The sequence below is a fragment of the Entelurus aequoreus genome, linkage group LG08 (assembly GCF_033978785.1).
Source record: "Entelurus aequoreus isolate RoL-2023_Sb linkage group LG08, RoL_Eaeq_v1.1, whole genome shotgun sequence".
NCBI lineage: Eukaryota > Metazoa > Chordata > Actinopteri > Syngnathiformes > Syngnathidae > Entelurus > Entelurus aequoreus.
In genome coordinates, this window is record NC_084738.1 from 81,471,506 (window position 1) to 81,489,742 (window position 18,237).

General features: G+C 37.4%; 1 protein-coding gene across 1 annotated transcript; it reads left to right on the top strand.

Annotated features, from left to right (window-relative positions):
- Window positions 1-1,932: 1,932 nt before the first annotated feature.
- dtwd2 (DTW domain containing 2) lies at window positions 1,933-12,638 on the top strand. Its single transcript, XM_062057408.1, has 6 exons — window positions 1,933-2,321; window positions 5,033-5,123; window positions 6,395-6,489; window positions 6,560-6,761; window positions 9,411-9,539; window positions 12,196-12,638. The coding sequence occupies exons 1-6, from the start codon at window positions 2,152-2,154 to the stop codon at window positions 12,373-12,375; spliced, it is 867 nt and encodes a 288-aa protein (XP_061913392.1). The 5' UTR covers window positions 1,933-2,151; the 3' UTR covers window positions 12,376-12,638.
- The last annotated feature ends 5,599 nt before the right edge of the window (window positions 12,639-18,237 follow it).

The following is an 18,237-nucleotide window of genomic DNA, read 5'->3' on the forward strand; positions in this document are numbered from 1 at the left end:
TAGCTATTTTGGCTGTCACCGTAGGCTGATGTTAGCTTCCCTGCTATGAATCACTGTCAAATGTACATCGTGTGGGGACATTTATTAACGCACTGCAGCCTCATAGACAGACAGAGACACACACACTCACACACATAGTCGCACACACACTCATGCATGCATAGAAACACCAATCAGAAGTGCACAGTGTGTTCCCAGGTGCACCGTGCAGCCCACACCTATCAGTTTATGGTTTGCGTAAAGGCTTTTCTGTCTTGCCTCTGGTGAGGGCGGTCACATTTTTTTCCGCTCCCTCCTTCCCTGCTTGCTCTCTTCGTTTTTGTCTTGTCTGAACTTTTTTGAAGCCTCCTCTTTCTTTCTAAACATCAAACATGGATATGATCAGCTGGACTCTCGACGCATTTGACAAAGTCTTTTCGACAAGGAAAAGAGGTTCGGGGGAGCCTGGCTGCCCTGATGGAACCATTGCTGCGGGGTACGTGAGAGACTCCTGGGATAAATGGAGAATCATGTGCCTCTCAGTCCTTTCCATCGAGGACGTGGAAGACATCTACCTATTTGGAACCGTGATCGCGGGGCACCTGCTGATTGAGCTGGGCATTGCTCTGGTGTATCGTCAAATTCGGAAGACGATGGCTGCCACTCAAGGAGCCCAACGGCTGTTCGTTGCAATGGAAGGATTGGGCCGGGCTGTGGGAACACAGACTGTGGCGATTTCTGAACTGAATCGCAAGATGGATCACATCATGGAGAAGTTTGCTGAGAAGGAGAATTTAATTGAATTTGAGAGAAACCAGCATGGACAAATAGAGCAGGCAAGTCATTGTTTTTGACTGCTCGAGGAAAACAACATCCTAATCTACGATTTGACTCCCTCGAATGGCTTTGACGCTATCAGGAACAGGCTGTTCTGAAAAACACCCCCGAGGACACCTCAACGATGGACGCTTTTGACCTCCCTTTTTCTCAACACCTGGTGTCGAACTTTGAGATCGGCCCCAGTCCACAAAAAAATGTCAACATCACACCCAAGTTAATTGGGCATACATGCACGCACCCGCCCCTTCCTCAACCAACGCCTTCACCACTGCTTAATTCCGGGGTTATGGATGGCTAGTAGCGCTTTATAGCAGCAGGCTGGCCTCCAGGGCCCCAAACCCCCCCCCCCCTCTCCCCCCTCTGTTGTGAGTTGTTGTGATTATATGTAACATGTTTATGTGTGCTATGCTATGTGAGGTTTTTTCCCTTGGACTCAGTCTGGACCCCCTCCCGAGGGTCCAGCCTTAGACTGATATTTTGTACTCTTCCCCCCTTTCCCAATATCACCTCTTTCCCACCTTTTTTAAGGAGCGCCGTAAGTGGCTGATCCGTTGGCGGTCCCGTCTTGTCTCCCTGTAACGTATGTCTGCTCTTAGTGGGACTGTGCCGAAAATGACATTTCAGTTCTTATGTGTCTTGTACATGTTAAAGAATAGACAATAATAAAGCATCTTGATCTTGAATCTTGGCTAACTTGTTATTTTCCTTTGTAATCTCTGCCTACTGAGCCTATGGCTATGGCTCAATTTGCCTTAATTTTTTTTATGTTAATGTATTATTATTTAATATATATTATTGTTTTAGTTGCTTAAGAGATATTCCTGGCTCTGAATTTGCTCATTGCTATTTTTATGTTTTTGTGCATTATTTGTTGCCGTCATCATTAAACGAACAGGTTACTCATCAGTTACTCAGTACTTGTGTAGTTTTTTCACAACATACTTTTTACTTTTACTCAAGTAAATATTTGGGTGTCTACTCCTTACTTTTACTTGAGTAATGCATCTCTAAAGTAACAGTACTCTTACTTGAGTACAATTTCTGGCTACTCTACCCACCTCTGGATGCAGGTCAATAAATGGTAGCCTAATGGAGTCGAGGCCCGGAAGTGCCTCTAGGTCACGTGATTATCACCCGGAAATATTTTTCATGGCTAAATGGTCGCAGTCACAGTTTAAAATATGAAACAAATACATGCGAGGATTAAAAAAAAGGCGAGATATGAAATATAGACATGCGTGAAAAAGAGTGAGTCTAGTTAAGTTGATGTCAATTTATGTTGCTAGCTCGCTCGCTACTACTAGCAATTGTTGTTGTTAGCATGTGCTAGCAATGGAGCGAGTCTCCGGTCTTTGTTCCTCTTCTTCTGCCCCGCTCAAAGTTGAACCGCTTGACAAGTCGGACGCCTCCGTCTGCGACGGACACTTGGACGACGCCTTCGGGGACCTGGCGGCGCTTCCGGTCGAGGTTAGCGAGAGAAGACCGACGTGTCTGCGGTGCCGGTGAGCAGACTTCACTGTGAAGCTAAGCTAAGCTATGGCTAGGCTAGCTAGGTTATACTTTTGTCAATATAGTGTATTTGGCCACGTTTGCTGTAGTCTGGAACAACATGGCACACTATCAGAAATGTAGCCAATTATTACATACACATAATGTGTCATGAGACATGCACATTTAAATTAAATACAGAGCGTACATACACTATATTGCCAAAAGTATTTGGCCACCTGCCTTGACTCACATATGAAGTTGAAGTGCCATCCCATTCCTAACCCATAGGGTTCAATATGATATGGGTCCACCTTTTGCAGCTATTATAGCTCTTCTGAGAAGGCTGTCCACAAGGTTGCGGAGTGTGTTTATAGGAATGTTCCACCATTCTTCCAAAAGTGCATTGGTGATGTTGGTCGAGAAGGCCTGGCTCTCAGTCTCCGTTCTAATTCATCCCAAAGGTGTTCTATCGGGTTCAGGTCAGGACTCTGTGCAGGCCAGTCAAGTTCAATAATAATAATAATAATAATAATAGATTTTATTTGTAAAAAGCACGTTACATTGAGTCAACAACCTCAAAGTGCTACAGTGTATTAAAAAAATAAAATAAAAGTAAAACAGCCAAATAGCTAAAATGGGCTTTTTTAAAAAGAAGGGTTTTTAAGCCTTTTTTAAAAGCATCCACAGTCTGTGGTGCCCTCATGTGGTCAGGGAGAGCGTTCCACAGACTGGGAGTGGCGGAGCAGAAAGCCCGGTCTCCCATTGTTCGTAGCTTTTGTCCCCTCGGAGGTTGGAAGAGGTTAGCCTGTCCGGAGCGGAAGTGTCGTGTGGAGGTTTTGGGGGTGAGTAGTTCTTTGAGGTAGAGGGGGGCATTTCCATGGAGGCACTGGTGGGTTGATAGGGAGACTTTGAATTCAATCCTGCGTGGAACAGGAAGCCAGTGAAGGGATTTGAGAGTTGGTGTGATATGATTGTATTTCCGCACTCTCATCAGGATCCTAGCAGCACTATTCTGTACGTATTGTAGCTTCTGGATGTTTTTGCTGGGGATCCCGACAAGAAGTGTGTTGCAGTAGTCTAGCCTGAAAGAGACAAAGGCGAGTTCAGACTCTGTCATCTACGTGGCCGGGCCAAGTGATTATGACACCTGATTCTGATCATTTGGATGGGTGGCCAAAAACTTTTGGCAATATAGTGCAGTGTTTCCCCCAGAAAATTTGTCAGTTAAGGTGGTGTCTCTCCAGGGGGAGGGGACGCGTCGCCCGGGACAGGGGCAAGGACAGGGAAGGGGGTGGGTGGGTGTAAGGAACATTGTAATTTGGCCTGTCGCCACCCTCACGTCTCCATCTCATCGCTGCCACCACAGCCTGGGGGGGGCAATAGACTACAGACTGTGGTGAAGTAGGCCGGCTTCGTCGCGTGAAGAAGCGTACAATTTTTGGTTGTGTTTTCCGCTCCGTATGCTGAATGGCAAAATACGATATATATCTCGATATTTTTTCCGTAAAGTAAATAACAAAACACAAAACAGTCCTAGTTACCTGAGATACTAAGTATGTCATTATTATGACTTAGTAAGTCAATATTTTGACTTAGTAAGTCAATATTTTGACTTAGTAAGTCAATATTTTGACTTAGTAATTTACTAAGTCAAAATAATGACTTACTAAGTCAAATGAATGACTTACTGTAAATAAGCGTTTGCAATAAGCGTTTGGAAAAAAAGAGTTAAAAGTGGGGCCACATGCTGACATATGCTCAACTCATGCTTAATTTATTACAGCATTTGGGAAGCCTGCAGTTGATTTTTATTATGTAAATTTTATATTTTTATCAACATGTGATACCAGGGACCCTGCCATTCAAAACTAGGCTGCTACATTACAAATGTTTATTGTAACTATAGCTGAAAAAATAGTACAATAGCAATAGGAGAGACTATTCCTCCCTGAACACCATGGAGTTCATGTAGGCTTTATGATGCAGTTACATAATTATATCATCTATCAGAGACAAAAACTATTCATTTAACATAATGTCCTTTTTTGCTGCTTCAACACAGAAAAAGGTAAAGTGAAATAACTTAGTTGTTAACTGTAGGTCAATAATGCTTGTCTTTCTCTCAGACAGACAGGGCTTTGCTGTCCGTAACACCCGCACAGTGAGCTAACGTTACGCTAAAAGCTAATTAGCCTTCAGCTCAAGGAGAGAGCTTAGCTGCCGCTTATGTTTCTAGAAGGTCAACGGGCTGATAGTGATGTTACTAGTAGTTGACTGGGAGGTGTTTATTATAATTTGGGGAGAGTCCCGCTGCCTTATGCTTACCTGCTAAACACCTTTCTGCTCACTACACCGCAGGAGCACTGACTCCATGCGCTCTGAATACGCACTGCTGATTGGCTGTTACCGCTCTGCGTGTAACCAATCAGATGGTTGTGTGGGTGGGACAATGCTGAGTGCTGCAGAGACATACTGACCGAGGCAGTACGAAACGTAGCAGCTTGTTAGGAGATTAGTTTAAGCGGTGGCTCTTTGTTGTTAAGGCGGCCGCCTTAACAACAGAGCGCTGCGGGAAACCCTGTAGTGTATATGCAACACAGGGCCGCCTTATATCCTTCCCCCGCCTCCTCTCTAACATATGTGCTTGCTTTAATGAGGGGGACCATGCATGTCAAGACCGGGGCAATGACAGCTCTTCAACTTTCCTCCTGTGTTGTCGTAGTCGCCCTCAGAAGGTGTGTCTCTGCCCCTTCCTTCCGACACAACCCCTGGACGTGTCCACATGTTTCTACATCGTGCAGCACCCTGCAGAGGTGAGTCCTCTCTGCTCTTCTATCTTGCCTTTTTTTCCTCTTTGTCCAAAATTTTAAGACGTGTAGCAAAGCTATGGAGTGAGACTTTTTGCCAAACTCCACCAACACACAAACATAATTTGACTCACGCCCAACGATTCACAAGTTAAAAAAAATAGATTAAATTAATTAAATAAATAAAAAACATTCGCGAGTACAAAAACAATTGTATTCAATTGAAAAAAAGATTAGCAGATATTAAAACATGTTTCTGCAATTAAAACAAGGATTCGCAAGTACGTATCCAACCATCTTCTCATTTTCTACAGCTTGTCTCTCAATTTGCTGCAGATAAAAAACGATTCGCAAGTCCATCCATCTATATAAAAAACTATTTTCTTCATTTAAAAAAAACAATTAGCAAGTTGAAAACAATGTTTTGCAATTAAAAAAAAGATTCACAAGTAAAAAAACACTTTTTTTTAAATTGAAAAACGATTTGCAAGTTCAAAAACAATTTTCTGCAATTTAAAAAAATATTTCCAATTTAAAAACACATTTCTGCAATTGATAATACGGTTTCAAAAAAGTAATTTTATATAATTAAAAAAACATTCGCAAGTATAAAAGCGATTTTCTTTAATTGAAAAAAATATTTGCAAATGTAAAAAAAAAATCAACTTTCCCCAAAAAAAATTTATACTTGCAAATTGTTTTTTAATTGAAGAAAATTATTTTTATTTTTTTTAAATTTTATTTGACGATCAACTTTTTCAATCCAATCCACTTTATTTGTATAGCACATTTAAACAACAGAAATGTTTCCAAAGTGCTGCACAACAATATTAAAAACAATATTCAAATATTATCCTTAGCTCCACCAATGACTGAATAAAAAAACAAAAAATAAATAAATATGAAACCAATATAAGAACAATATAAAAATAAATATGATTTAAAAACGATTTTAAAGGGTAAAACCAATTAAAACAATAAATAGATATCAACATTTTAAAAACACAGAGGACCACAGAGGACCACACTTTTGAATTGAAGAAAATTGTTTTTATACTTGCGAATTGTTTTTTAATTGAACAAATTTAGGGACAAGTGGTAAAAATGGACGGATGGATGTTTTTTACTTGCGAAACGTTGGGTGTGAGTAAAATTATTTTTGTGTTTGTGGAGTTTTGGCAGTAAATACATGCCATACAAAGCCTGCTTCTTCTTTTTTTTCCCATATGCAAAAACAAAAGTAGTTACTACTCCTGTCGTGTCTGTATGGCTTTCAGGAGAGCAGAGTTCTACGCACGGTGCCTCTCCTGGCTGCATGTTTGCCACCGGGGAAGTGCAACGTCATTGTCGGACGGCGCTTTAACGACGTCAAGTAAGCAGACTGTAGTTTCATGTCCTTTTTCATTTATTCACACTTTATTTTATTTTTTTGCTGTTCTCAGGAACCCAGAGCTGGCCGACGTGTGCCGGGACGGCCGGACTCTCATACTGTACCCAGGCCCCCAGTCCCAGAACCTGGAGGAGCTGATGCAGCGTGGTGAAGAAGAGGGCGCCGCGCCTCATAACGTCATCATCATCGACGGCACCTGGAGCCAGGCCAAGAACATTTTCCTCAAAAACAGCATGTTGCACCTCCCCAAGCAGGTGTGCAAATCAGGGGCGTCCATTCTTGTTCCACCGCATACTGAAAAGAGATAGAATGCGAGCGCCATTTTTGTATTTATTGAGTTATGTGAAAGAAATACCAAAAACAGATATTTTATATATTTAAACATACAATTGTGTCGACGTTGTTATACCTTTTTTTTCTTACATTTCCTACAAACTCAGCCTGCAGGCTTCAAATGACGTCCATAGTGTAACTGCTCAGCCTAAACGCTGATCTTTTACTCGCCTGGTGCGTTGTCTGCAAACATAAATAACCGCCGGGTTCTCAATAGCGAACAGCTAAAAAAAGAAAGTTGGATATGGCTGTAGGGAACCTCCTGATGTCGTTTTTGTATTTACCTCCACAAGAGGGCAGTAGCTGCATTTGAAGTCTGATGAGTGGTCACGTGAAGCGCTAAATGTCAGTCATGGTACACTCGTCGTACTGTTGTTTGCAGCCAACTCATCAGCGCTATTAATGCCGACTAAGCAGTTATTACAACATTGCTACTACTAGAATAGAATAGAATGGACTTTATTGTCATTATATTTGCATATAACGAGATTAAGGACTCCAACTTAAGGTGCGGTAGTGGGAACAAATATGGGATAAAAATAAATTACACAAGAAGTAATAAAGATAAAACTAAGAATTGAAATAAATAGACTACTATCCAATAAAAATAATAAGCAATCTTGTACAACATAAAAAACAATATACAAAATACTGTACAATATACAGAACAAGACAAGAGTGCCGGTAACTACTGCTGTGTTGTGCAATATTCATGTAGTCTTTATTACAAATGCCTTATGGGACACTGAATTTATAAAAACTAAAAGGCTTGTGTTTGTGAACTGCTTTTTTTTAAAAAAATTTTTTATTTTTTTACATCAAATTATGCTTATGTCATTGAAAATGTGTCTGTTTAAAAAATGTGGTTTGTCAAAACAGTGTTTTTAAATTCATTGTATAAAGAATTCACCACAAGAAAAAAATGTACACAGAATTTTTGCAAACACAAATTTTGCTCACACATTTTTAGTCAATGAAATTGTCATAATTTGATGTAAAAAGAAAATCCATCCATCCATTTTCTACCGCTTATTCCCTTCGGGGGCGCTGGAGCCTATCTCAGCTACAATCGGGCGAAAGGCGGGGAACACCCTGGACAAGTCGCCACCTCATCGCAGGGCCAACATAGATAGACAGACAACATTCACACTCACATTCACACACTAGGGACCATTTTAGTGTTGCCAATCAACCTATCCCCAGGTGCATGTCTTTGGAGGTGGGAGGAAGCCGGAGTACCCGGAGGGAACCCACGCAGTCACGGGGAGAACATGCAAACTCCACACAGAAAGATCCCGAGCCCGGGATTGAACCCCAGACTACTCAGCACCTTTGTATTGTGAGGCAGACGCACTAACCCATCTGCCACCGTGCTGCCTGTAAAAAGATAAATCAGTTCACAAAATTCAAACGCAAAACATTCAGTGATATTACTTCAGTGTCCAAAAAAAGTTTTCACAGTGCTTCACTTTTTTCCACATTTTAAGTTGCAGCCTTTTTCCAAAACGGAATTAATTCACTGTTGTCCTCAAAATTCTACACACAATACCCCATAATGCCAACGTAAAAGTTTTTTTGTTTTTTTTAATTTGCAAATTCATCAAAAAATTTAAATCACGTACGGAAAGTATTTAGACCCCTTTAAAATTGTTCACTCTGTTTCATTGCAGCCATTTGCTAAAAAAAAAAAAGGTAATTTTATTTCCCATTAATATACACTCAGCAACTCATCTTGACAGAAAAACATGGAAATGTAGAGATTTTTTCAAATGTAGTAAAAATTAAAAAAAACTCAAAAAGCACATGTATTCGGATGGGATGGGAAGCGTTGGTTTTCATCCAGTATGTCTCTGTACATTGCTGCATTCATCTTTTCCTCTATCCTGACTAGTCTCCCAGTTCTTGTCGCTGAAAACCATCCCCACAGCATGATGCTACCACCACTGTAGTGATGGTATCGGTCTGGTTTCCTCCAAACATGACGCCAAAGACTTCAATCTTTTGTCTCATCAGACCAGAGAATTTAGTTTCTCATGGTCGGAGAGTCTTCCTGGTGCATTTTGGCAAACCTTTTACTAAAAAATGGCTTCCGTCTGGCCACTCTACCATCTGGAAGGTTCTCCTCTCTCCACAGAGAAATGCTGTAGTTCTAAAAGAGTGACTATTGGGTTTTGGTCCCCTCCCGGACTAGACTCCGATGAATGCAGCAATGTACAGAGACATCCTGGATGAAAACAAATGCTTCCCATCCAATGATGGAGCTTGAGAGGTGCTGCGAAGAGGAATGGGCGAAACTACCCAAAGATATTCCAAATGGTATATCAACAAAGTATTGAGTGACTACTTATGTGATTTTTGAGTTTTTTATTTTTAATATATTTGCAATTTAAAAACTAAACTTTTCAAATTGTCATTATGGGGTCTTGTTTGTAGAATTTTGAGGACAAAAATTAATGTATTCCATTTCGGAATAGGACTGTAACATAAAGTGTAGGAAAAAATAATATTTTCCGGATACACTACCAAATGAAAAACCCGTAACGTGGGTGTGGACTGATTGTGTCCACCAGGTGCAGCTCAACAGGACTCTGTCCAGCCAGTACGTGATACGGACTCAGCCCTCCAACATCTGTCTGTCCACGCTGGAGTGTGCTGCCGTCGCTTTGTCCATCCTGGAGCACAACGACGTCTTCCAAGAGGTATCGATTTAGATCCTATTCACGCTTCCGTCAATCTACCCCGGGGCAGCTGTGGCTACCAAAGTAGCTTACCACCACCAGGTGTGAATGAATGATGGCTTCTCACTTCTCGGCGAAGCGCTTCGAGTGTCTAGAAAAGCGCTATACAAAATCTAATCCATTATTATTGCCAGGTTCAAACACAGATGACATCTACTATATTAGACAAGAAGCAAAGGAAGCAAACAGAGATAGGATTCAATTTAGCTCATGAGGAGAGCGAATGTGTGCCTGCACCCTCGCACAGCGTCACCCCACCACTCTGAGGAGGGAGCTCCACGCCTCCTCATTTATTTGGGCATTTCCTGATTACATGGCTGCGGCTGTTTCTAAGGGGAGGGGGGGTCATAAACAGCTGCCGCACTCGGTCATAAACAGTTTAAAGAAAAGGTGCCTGGAACGGTGTCAGGTTCTGCTCCCTCTCTGCTTTGTAGATCTCGGGTCATGACAAGGTCTTCCTGTGGCTGTCGAATAGATTAAAGAAACCGACACCTCCACGTCGCATCCCATAGCACACAGAGGAGGTTTGCAAGCCTTTTGCTTGATAAGTACAAAGACAGCTTTTGTCTTCTCGCGGGGCAGCCTGAACTCATGGGAAAACAAGTTGTGTGATAACTTACAGTATATACAAATATTCTGACAATTATTATTATCATAATTAAGACTGATAGTGAACAAGAATGTCTTGGTTAAACATTGGGAAAGGCTGTAAAACAGCATCAATCACAAAATGAACCCACTTGGAGAATAGATCTTTGACCAAAAGACAAATACAATACAAATCACATCACAACAGTCCTTGTATGCTCTGGGACGGTGTAAGATGAACCAAGCAGAGCTATCTCTGCAGGGGGTAGGTCTGGGCGATATCGACAAAGTATATCTCGATATATTTTTACTTAAACTCAATATTTGATATACATCTCGATATATTTTCCGGTGAAAGTATACATTTAAAGATATTCATTTTTGAGCAATATTCAGTGACATTGAAGTGAATGACAAGTGTACTTGTCAGGTTCAAACACTGTACGGTCTTCCACCACGCTCTGGCAAGAGAATTCTACGCCTCTTTTATTTGGACTTTCCCTGATTACATGGCAACAGCTGTTTCTAAGGGGAGGGGGTCGTAAACAGCCGTCGCCTTTGGTTACAAAATAGTTCAAAGAAAAGGTGCCTGGAGGGGGTTCAGGTCCTGCTTCCTCTCCGCTTTGTAGATCTCGGGTCAAGACAAAATCTTCCTGTGGATTACAATAGATCAAAGAACCCGACACCTTCATGTCGCTTCCCATCCTACACAGTGGAGTTTTACACGCCTTTTGATTGGAAAGATCAAACACAGCATTTGTCCTCTCGCCGGGAACTCATTGAAACACAAAGTTTTGTGATAACTTAGATACAATTATTCCGACAGTACTGTAAAAACTTTTATTAACCCAGTTAGTCAAGATGGGTTTTAACAGCACAGAAAGGAAACTGTTTAAGTAGCACATAATTACATAACATAAATAAAATAGAAACATATTTTTCTATGTAAAATAAATAACATAGCTGTGCAAATAATACAAAATGTATCAAACTATATATATATATATATATATATATATATATATATATATATATATATATATATATATATATATATATATATATATATATATATATATATATATATATATATATATATGTATCTATATATATATATATATATATATGTATCTATATATATGTATCTATGATATTAATTTAACATTAGACAATAGAATTAAGGGAACTTGTCACACTTAAAAACCAATAGGCCACCCCAAGAGTGCTCTGGAGCGCTCGTAGATGTTGTTCTTACTTACGAACAAATCCCAGCTAAGAAAACATTGGTGAATATTAGTGAAATTGAAGTGAATGACAAGTGTACTTGTCAGGTTCAAACACTGATGACATCTATTAAACAGACAAGAAGCAAGGAATTAAACAGAGACAGAATTCAATTTAGCTCCTTGAGGAGAAACGTCTGGGCTGTACTCTTTGAACAGTCTTCCACCACGCTCTGGTAAGAGAATTCTACCCCTCCTCTTTTATTTGGACTTTCCCTGATTACATGGCAACAGCTGTTTCCAAGGGGAGGGGGTCGTAAACAGCCGTCGCCTTTGGTTACAAAACAGTTCAAAGAAAAGGTGCCAATATTGGTGAATAATTGGTGAATCTCCTTAAAAACTTCGTAAGTGGGCCTAAGAACATTTGTTCTTAAGAACGCTTGCTGAGTGGGGCCCGCTGAGAACAACGGCAGGTATGAAAAACACGTAACCACTTGGAATGGACCGTGTGCTGTCTTTAAGTTGAAGCGGAGTGGTGTTTTGTTATCGACGGGCACCGCCTGGCCACAGTAATCCATGACGCTAAGCTCCTGAGACAGTAAGTTGAACGATGCGGACACGTTTGTCACTGGATACTTTTTAACAAGCTGATAACTTTGTATGTGTAACTATAATTATTTGATACTTGTTTAGATTGAAGCCGATATTGGATGTCAATATTGGATCCAGGCTGGGGGAAACAGCCCACATTTTGCCTCAGGATGCTAATGAATCTGCAATATCAGCATCAGTCTTTCCGCTCGCAGGTCCTGCTGAGGCCCCTGAAGGCCCTGTGCTCCTTCCAGCTGGAGCACGGCGCCCAGGTGCACCACAGCAAGGAGCACCTCCTGAAGAACGGCATGTACGACAAAACCATGCCCAAGAACAAGCGCAAGATCAAGAGGCTGGAGAAGCTGGTCACCGAACACAACTGTCTGCTCAGATGAGGTCTGGAAAAAAAAAACATTAAGCTGGACGGACACTTTTTTGGGACTCTTTTTTTTTCTTTCAGGGTTTGCTTTTTTTGGTGTTATGAAAATAAATCATGTTTTAGTAGCACTTAAATACGTTTTTGTGTGCTTTCACTGGCACACTGATGAATATTTGATGGACCACAATGGAAACAAGCCTTTTTAAAGCATTACCTGGATTCAATTCTTTAAGATGTCAATAAACTTCTCAATCAATCAATAAAACACCTGCAGGAATACACGATGAGATTAAAGCGAAAATACCTATTAACACTTAATTATAGGCCCAAATATCATGTAGGCCACAGGTGTCAAACGCAAGACCCTATATGGAAATAATATGTATCTGTTCTAATTAAATGTATTTGTTCTTTCCATTTTGACAAAAAAATACATGTATTTATTTAATATACACTATATTGCCAAAAGTATTTGGCCACCCATTCAAATGAGGAGAATCAGGTGTCCTAATCATTTGGCCCGGTGTATAAAATCAAGCACTTAGGCATGGAGACTGTTTCTACAAACATTTGTGAAAAAATGCGCCGCTCTCAGTGATTTCCAGCGTGGAACTGTCATAGGATGCCACCTGTGCAACAAATCCAGTCGTGAAATGACCTCGCTCCTAAATATTCCAAAGTCAACTTTATTATAAGAAAAGTGAAGAGTTTGGGAACAACAGCAACTCAGCCGCCAAGTGGTAGGCCACGTAAACTGACAGAGAGCGGTCAGTTGCTACAGAGCTCCAAACTTCCTGTGACCTTCCAATTAGCCCACATACAGTACGCAGAGAGCTTCATGGAATGGGTTTCCATGGCCGATCAGCTGCATCTAAGCCATACATCACCAAGTCCAATGCAAAGCGTGGGATGCAGTGGTGTAAAGCACGTCGCCACTGGACTCTAAAGCAGTGGAGACACCTTCTCTGGACTGATGAATCACGCTTTACCATCTGGCAATCTGATGGACCATGAGTCTAGGTTTGGAGGTTGCCAGGAGAACGCTACATTTCGGACTGCCTTTTGCTGAGTGTGGAATTTGGTGGAGAAGGAATTATGGTGTGGGGTTGTTTCTCAGGAGTTGGGCTTGGCCCCTTAGTTCCAGTGAAAGGAACTTTGAATGCTCCGGGATACCAAAACATTTTGGACAATTCCATGGGATGGCACTTCATGTTCATATGTGAGTAAAGGCAGGTGGCCGAATATTTTTGGCAATATAGTGTATTATCTAATAATGCAACAAATATACATACCTTTTTTTTTTCCTTGTAAAAATAAATAAAATACCTGCTTGACCGATCCTTTCAAAGCAAGTTATACATTGTAAAAAGGATAATAGAATTTACCGTACAAAAAAAAAACTGGCAGCTCAATGGCCAAAATTTTTTATTTTTATTTAAAAATGCAGTTGCTGTACCATTTTTAAATTTATTTACAATAACTGTCAGGTTCAAACACTGATGACATCTATTAAACAGACAAGAAGCAAGGAATTAAACAGAGACAGAATTCAATTTAGCTCATTGAGGAGAAACGTCTGGGCTGTACTCTTTGAACAGTCTTCCTCCACGCTCTGACGAAAGGTTGCACGCCTCCTCTTTTATTTGGACTTTCCCTAATTACATAGCAACAGCTGTTTTCTAAAGGAAGGGGGTCGTAAACAGCCGTTGCGCTCGGTCACAAAACAGTTCAAAGAAAAGCTGCCCGGAGCTTGCGTCAGGTCCTGCTTCCTCTCCGCTTTGTAGATCTCGGGTCAAGACAAAATCTTACTGTGGATTACAATAGATCAAAGAAACCGACGCCTTCATGTCACTTCCCATCCTACACAGTGGAGTTTTACAAGCCTTTTGATTGGTAAGATCAAAGACAGCTTTTGTCTGCTCGCCGGTAACAGAAAGTTTTGTGTCTCAAAGGGCTGCACAAGCCACAATGACATCCTGGGTTCAGGACCCCCATCATCAGGGCAAGTAAAAACTCAACCCAATGGGCGTAATGAGGAAAAAATATATATATAATAATGAAATGCATAGGCAATTGTGTAATATTTGATATGTATGTACATATATTATACATTTATATTCATATGTTATTCTCTAGGGGTGCACAAAAAAAATTGGTTCGCATTCGGATTATTATTCATCCTGGTTCTAAATTGATTGATCATTTTCCAAAAATGTTAAAAAATTATTTTAAATATATTTTTTAAAATACGTTTTTAGGCCATGTGCACGCAACCAGAAGGAGCTTTCCTCACCTGTTACCTGTTTTGAAAAAGTTTCATTATAACTATTATACCAAATAATACATTGCGAGAATCGTGTTGAATCAACTTTTTATCTCACAATTATGACTTTGTATCTCATAATTGTGACTTTATTTCATTATTTAGATTTTTTATCTCATAATATTGACTTGTCTCATAATTTCGATTTTTTAAATGTCATAATTTCGACCCTTGTCTTATAATTTTGACTTTTATCCCATAATTATGACTTTTTATCTCATAATTGTGACTTTATTTCATCATCTTGACTTTTTATCTCTTAATTTCCACTCGTCTCATAATTTTTGACTTTATTTCATAATTTCGGCTTGCCTCACAATATAAATGTATTATCTCACAATTATGACGTTTTACCTCATAATTATACATTTTTACCTCATAATTATACATTTTTAACTAATAATTTAGATTCAATATATCATAATTATGACTTTTTATATCATTTTGACTTTTTTATTTCATAATTTTAACTTTCAACACTATATTATGACTTAATTTGATCATTTCGACTTTCTAATCTCATAATTTCTATGTTTTAATCTCACAATTATGATTTGTATCTCATAATCTAGATTTATCTCATAATTATAACTTTATTTAAGCGGTTTGACTATCCTTATCTCATAATGTTGACCCTTTTATCTCAAAATGATGACTTTTTATCTCATAATTTCGACTTTATATTTCATAAACATGACTTTTTATCTCATAATTATGACTTTTTACTCCATCATTCCGACTTTTTATCTCATAATTTCGACTCTTGTGTCATTATTTCGATTTTTTAAAATCTCATAATTTCGATTTTTATCCCATAATTATGATTTTTTTATCTCATAATTGTGACTTCATTTCATCATTTTGACTTTTTATGTCATAATTTTGACTCGTCTCATAATTTTGACTTTATTTCACCATTTCGGCTTTCTTGCCTCACAATTTAAATGTATTATCTCACAATTATGACTTTTTACCTCATAATTACGGTATACATTTTAACATCTCATCTAGATTTATATCTCATAATTATGACTTTATATCATCATTTTGACTTTTTTCATTTCATAATTTTAACTTTTATCTCATTATTATGACTTAATTTGATCATTTCGACTGTTTTAGCTCATAATTTTGATGTTTTAATCCCACAATTATCATTTATCTCATAATTATAACTTTATTTAAGCGTTTCGACTTTCCTTCCAATAATGTGGACCCTTTTTATTTATTATTTAAATTATGACTTTTTATCTCATAAATTCGACTTTATACTTCATAAACATGACTTTTTAACTCATAATTATGACATTTTACTTCATCATTTTGACTTTTTATCTCATAATTTCGACTCTTGTCTCATAATTTTGATTTTTTTTAATCTCATAATTTCAACCCTTGTCTCATAATTTTGATTTTTATCCCATAATTATGACTTTTTTATCTCATAATTGTGACTTTATTTCATCATTTTGACATTTTATGTCATAATTTCGACTCTTATCTCATAATTTTGACTTTATTTCAGCATTTCGGCTTTCTTGCCTCACAATTTAAATGTATTATCTCACAATTATGACTTTTTACCTCATAATTATACATTTTTGTCTCATAATTTAGGTTTTATATCTCATCTAGATTTTATATCTCATAGTTATGACTTTTTATATCATTTTGACTTTTTTATTTAATAATTTTAACTTTCATCTCATAATTATGACTTAATTTGATCATTTCGACTTTCTTATCTCATAATTTCGATGTTTTAATCTCACAATTATGACTTGTATCATATAATCTAGACTTTTACCTCATAATTATGTCTATTTAAGCGTTTTGACTTTCTTTTATAATATTGCCCCCTTTATCTCAAAATGAAGACTTTTTATCTCATAATTTCGACTTTATATTTCATAAACATGACTTTATATCTAATAATTATGACTTTTTACTTCATCATTTCTATCCCATTTTATCTGATGATTTCGAATTTTTTTTTATCTCATAATTTCGACCCTTGTCTCATAATTTTGATTTATATCCCTAATTATGACTTTTTATCTTATAATTGTGACTTTATTTAATCATTTTGACTTTTTATCTCATCATTTCGACTCGTCTCATAATTTTTACTTTATTTCATCATTTCGGCTTTCTTGCCTCACAATTTAAATGTACTATCTCACAATTATGACTTTTTATTTCATCATTTTGACTTTTTTATTTCATAATTTCAATTTTTATCTCATTTTTATGACTTTATAATAACATTTCGACTTTCTTAGCTCATAATTTTCAATGTTTTAATCTCACAATTATGATCTCATAATTATGGCTTTATTTAAGTGTTTTGACTTTCCTTCTCATAATGTTGACCCTTTTTATCTCAAAATTAAGACTTTTTAATTTAATGTAATTTGTATCCCATAATCATGACACTTTATTTCACAATTTTGACTTTTTATCTCATAATTTCGACTCTTGTCTCATAATTTTGACTTTTATCCCATAATTATGACTTTTTATCTCATAATTGTGACTTAATTTCATCATTTTGACTTTTTATGTCATAATTTCAACTCTTATCTCATAATTTTGACTTTATTTCAGCATTTCGGCTTCCTTGCCTCACAATTTAAATGTATTATCTCACAATTATGACTTTTTTACCTCATAATTATACATTTTTAACTAATAATTTAGATTTTATATCTCATAATTATGACTTATATCATAATTTTGGACTTTTTTTATTTCACAATTTTAACTTTTATCTCATTATTATGATTTAATTTTGTCATTTCGATTTTCTTAGCTCATAATTTCGATGTTTAAATCTCATAATTATGACTTTTTATTTCATCATTTTGACTTCTTTATTTCATCATTTCAACTTTTATCTCATTTTTATGACTTTATTATAACATTTCGACTTTCTTAGCTCATCATTTTCGATGTTTTAATCTCACAATTATGATCTCATAATTATGGCTTTATTTAAGTGTTTTGACTTTCCTTCTCATAATGTTGACCCTTTTTATCTCAAAATTAAGACTTTTTAATTTAATTTAATTTTTATCCCATAATCATGACACTTTATTTCACAATTTTGAGTTTTTATCTCATAATTTCGACTCGTCTCATAATTTTGACTTTTATCCCATAATTATGACTTTTTATCTCATAATTGTGATTTAATTTCATCATTTTGACTTTTTATGTCATAATTGTGATTTAATTTCATCATTTTGACTTTTTATGTCATAATTTCAACTCTTATCTCATAATTTTGAGTTTATTTCAGAATTTCGGCTTTCTTGCCTCACAATTTAAATGTATTATCTCACAATTATGACTTTTTATTTCATCATTTTGACTTTTTTATTTCATAATTTCAACTTTTATCTCATTTTTATGACTTTATTATAACATTTCGACTTTCTTATAGCTCATAATTTTCGATGTTTTAATCTCACAATTATGATATCATAATTATGGCTTTATTTAAGTGATTTGACTTTCCTTCTCATAATGTTGACCCTTTTTATCTCAAAATTA

What these genes read in the sequence shown, in the direction of transcription:
- dtwd2 (XM_062057408.1), top strand. Translation starts at nt 2,152, where the DNA reads ATGGAGCGAGTCTCCGGTCTTTGTTCCTCTTCTTCTGCCCCGCTCAAA. An exon ending in TCGTGCAGCACCCTGCAGAG is followed by an intron (nt 5,124 to 6,394) that starts GTGAGTCCTCTC and finishes TATGGCTTTCAG; the next exon opens with GAGAGCAGAGTTCTACGCAC. An exon ending in TGTTGCACCTCCCCAAGCAG is followed by an intron (nt 6,762 to 9,410) that starts GTGTGCAAATCA and finishes TGTGTCCACCAG; the next exon opens with GTGCAGCTCAACAGGACTCT.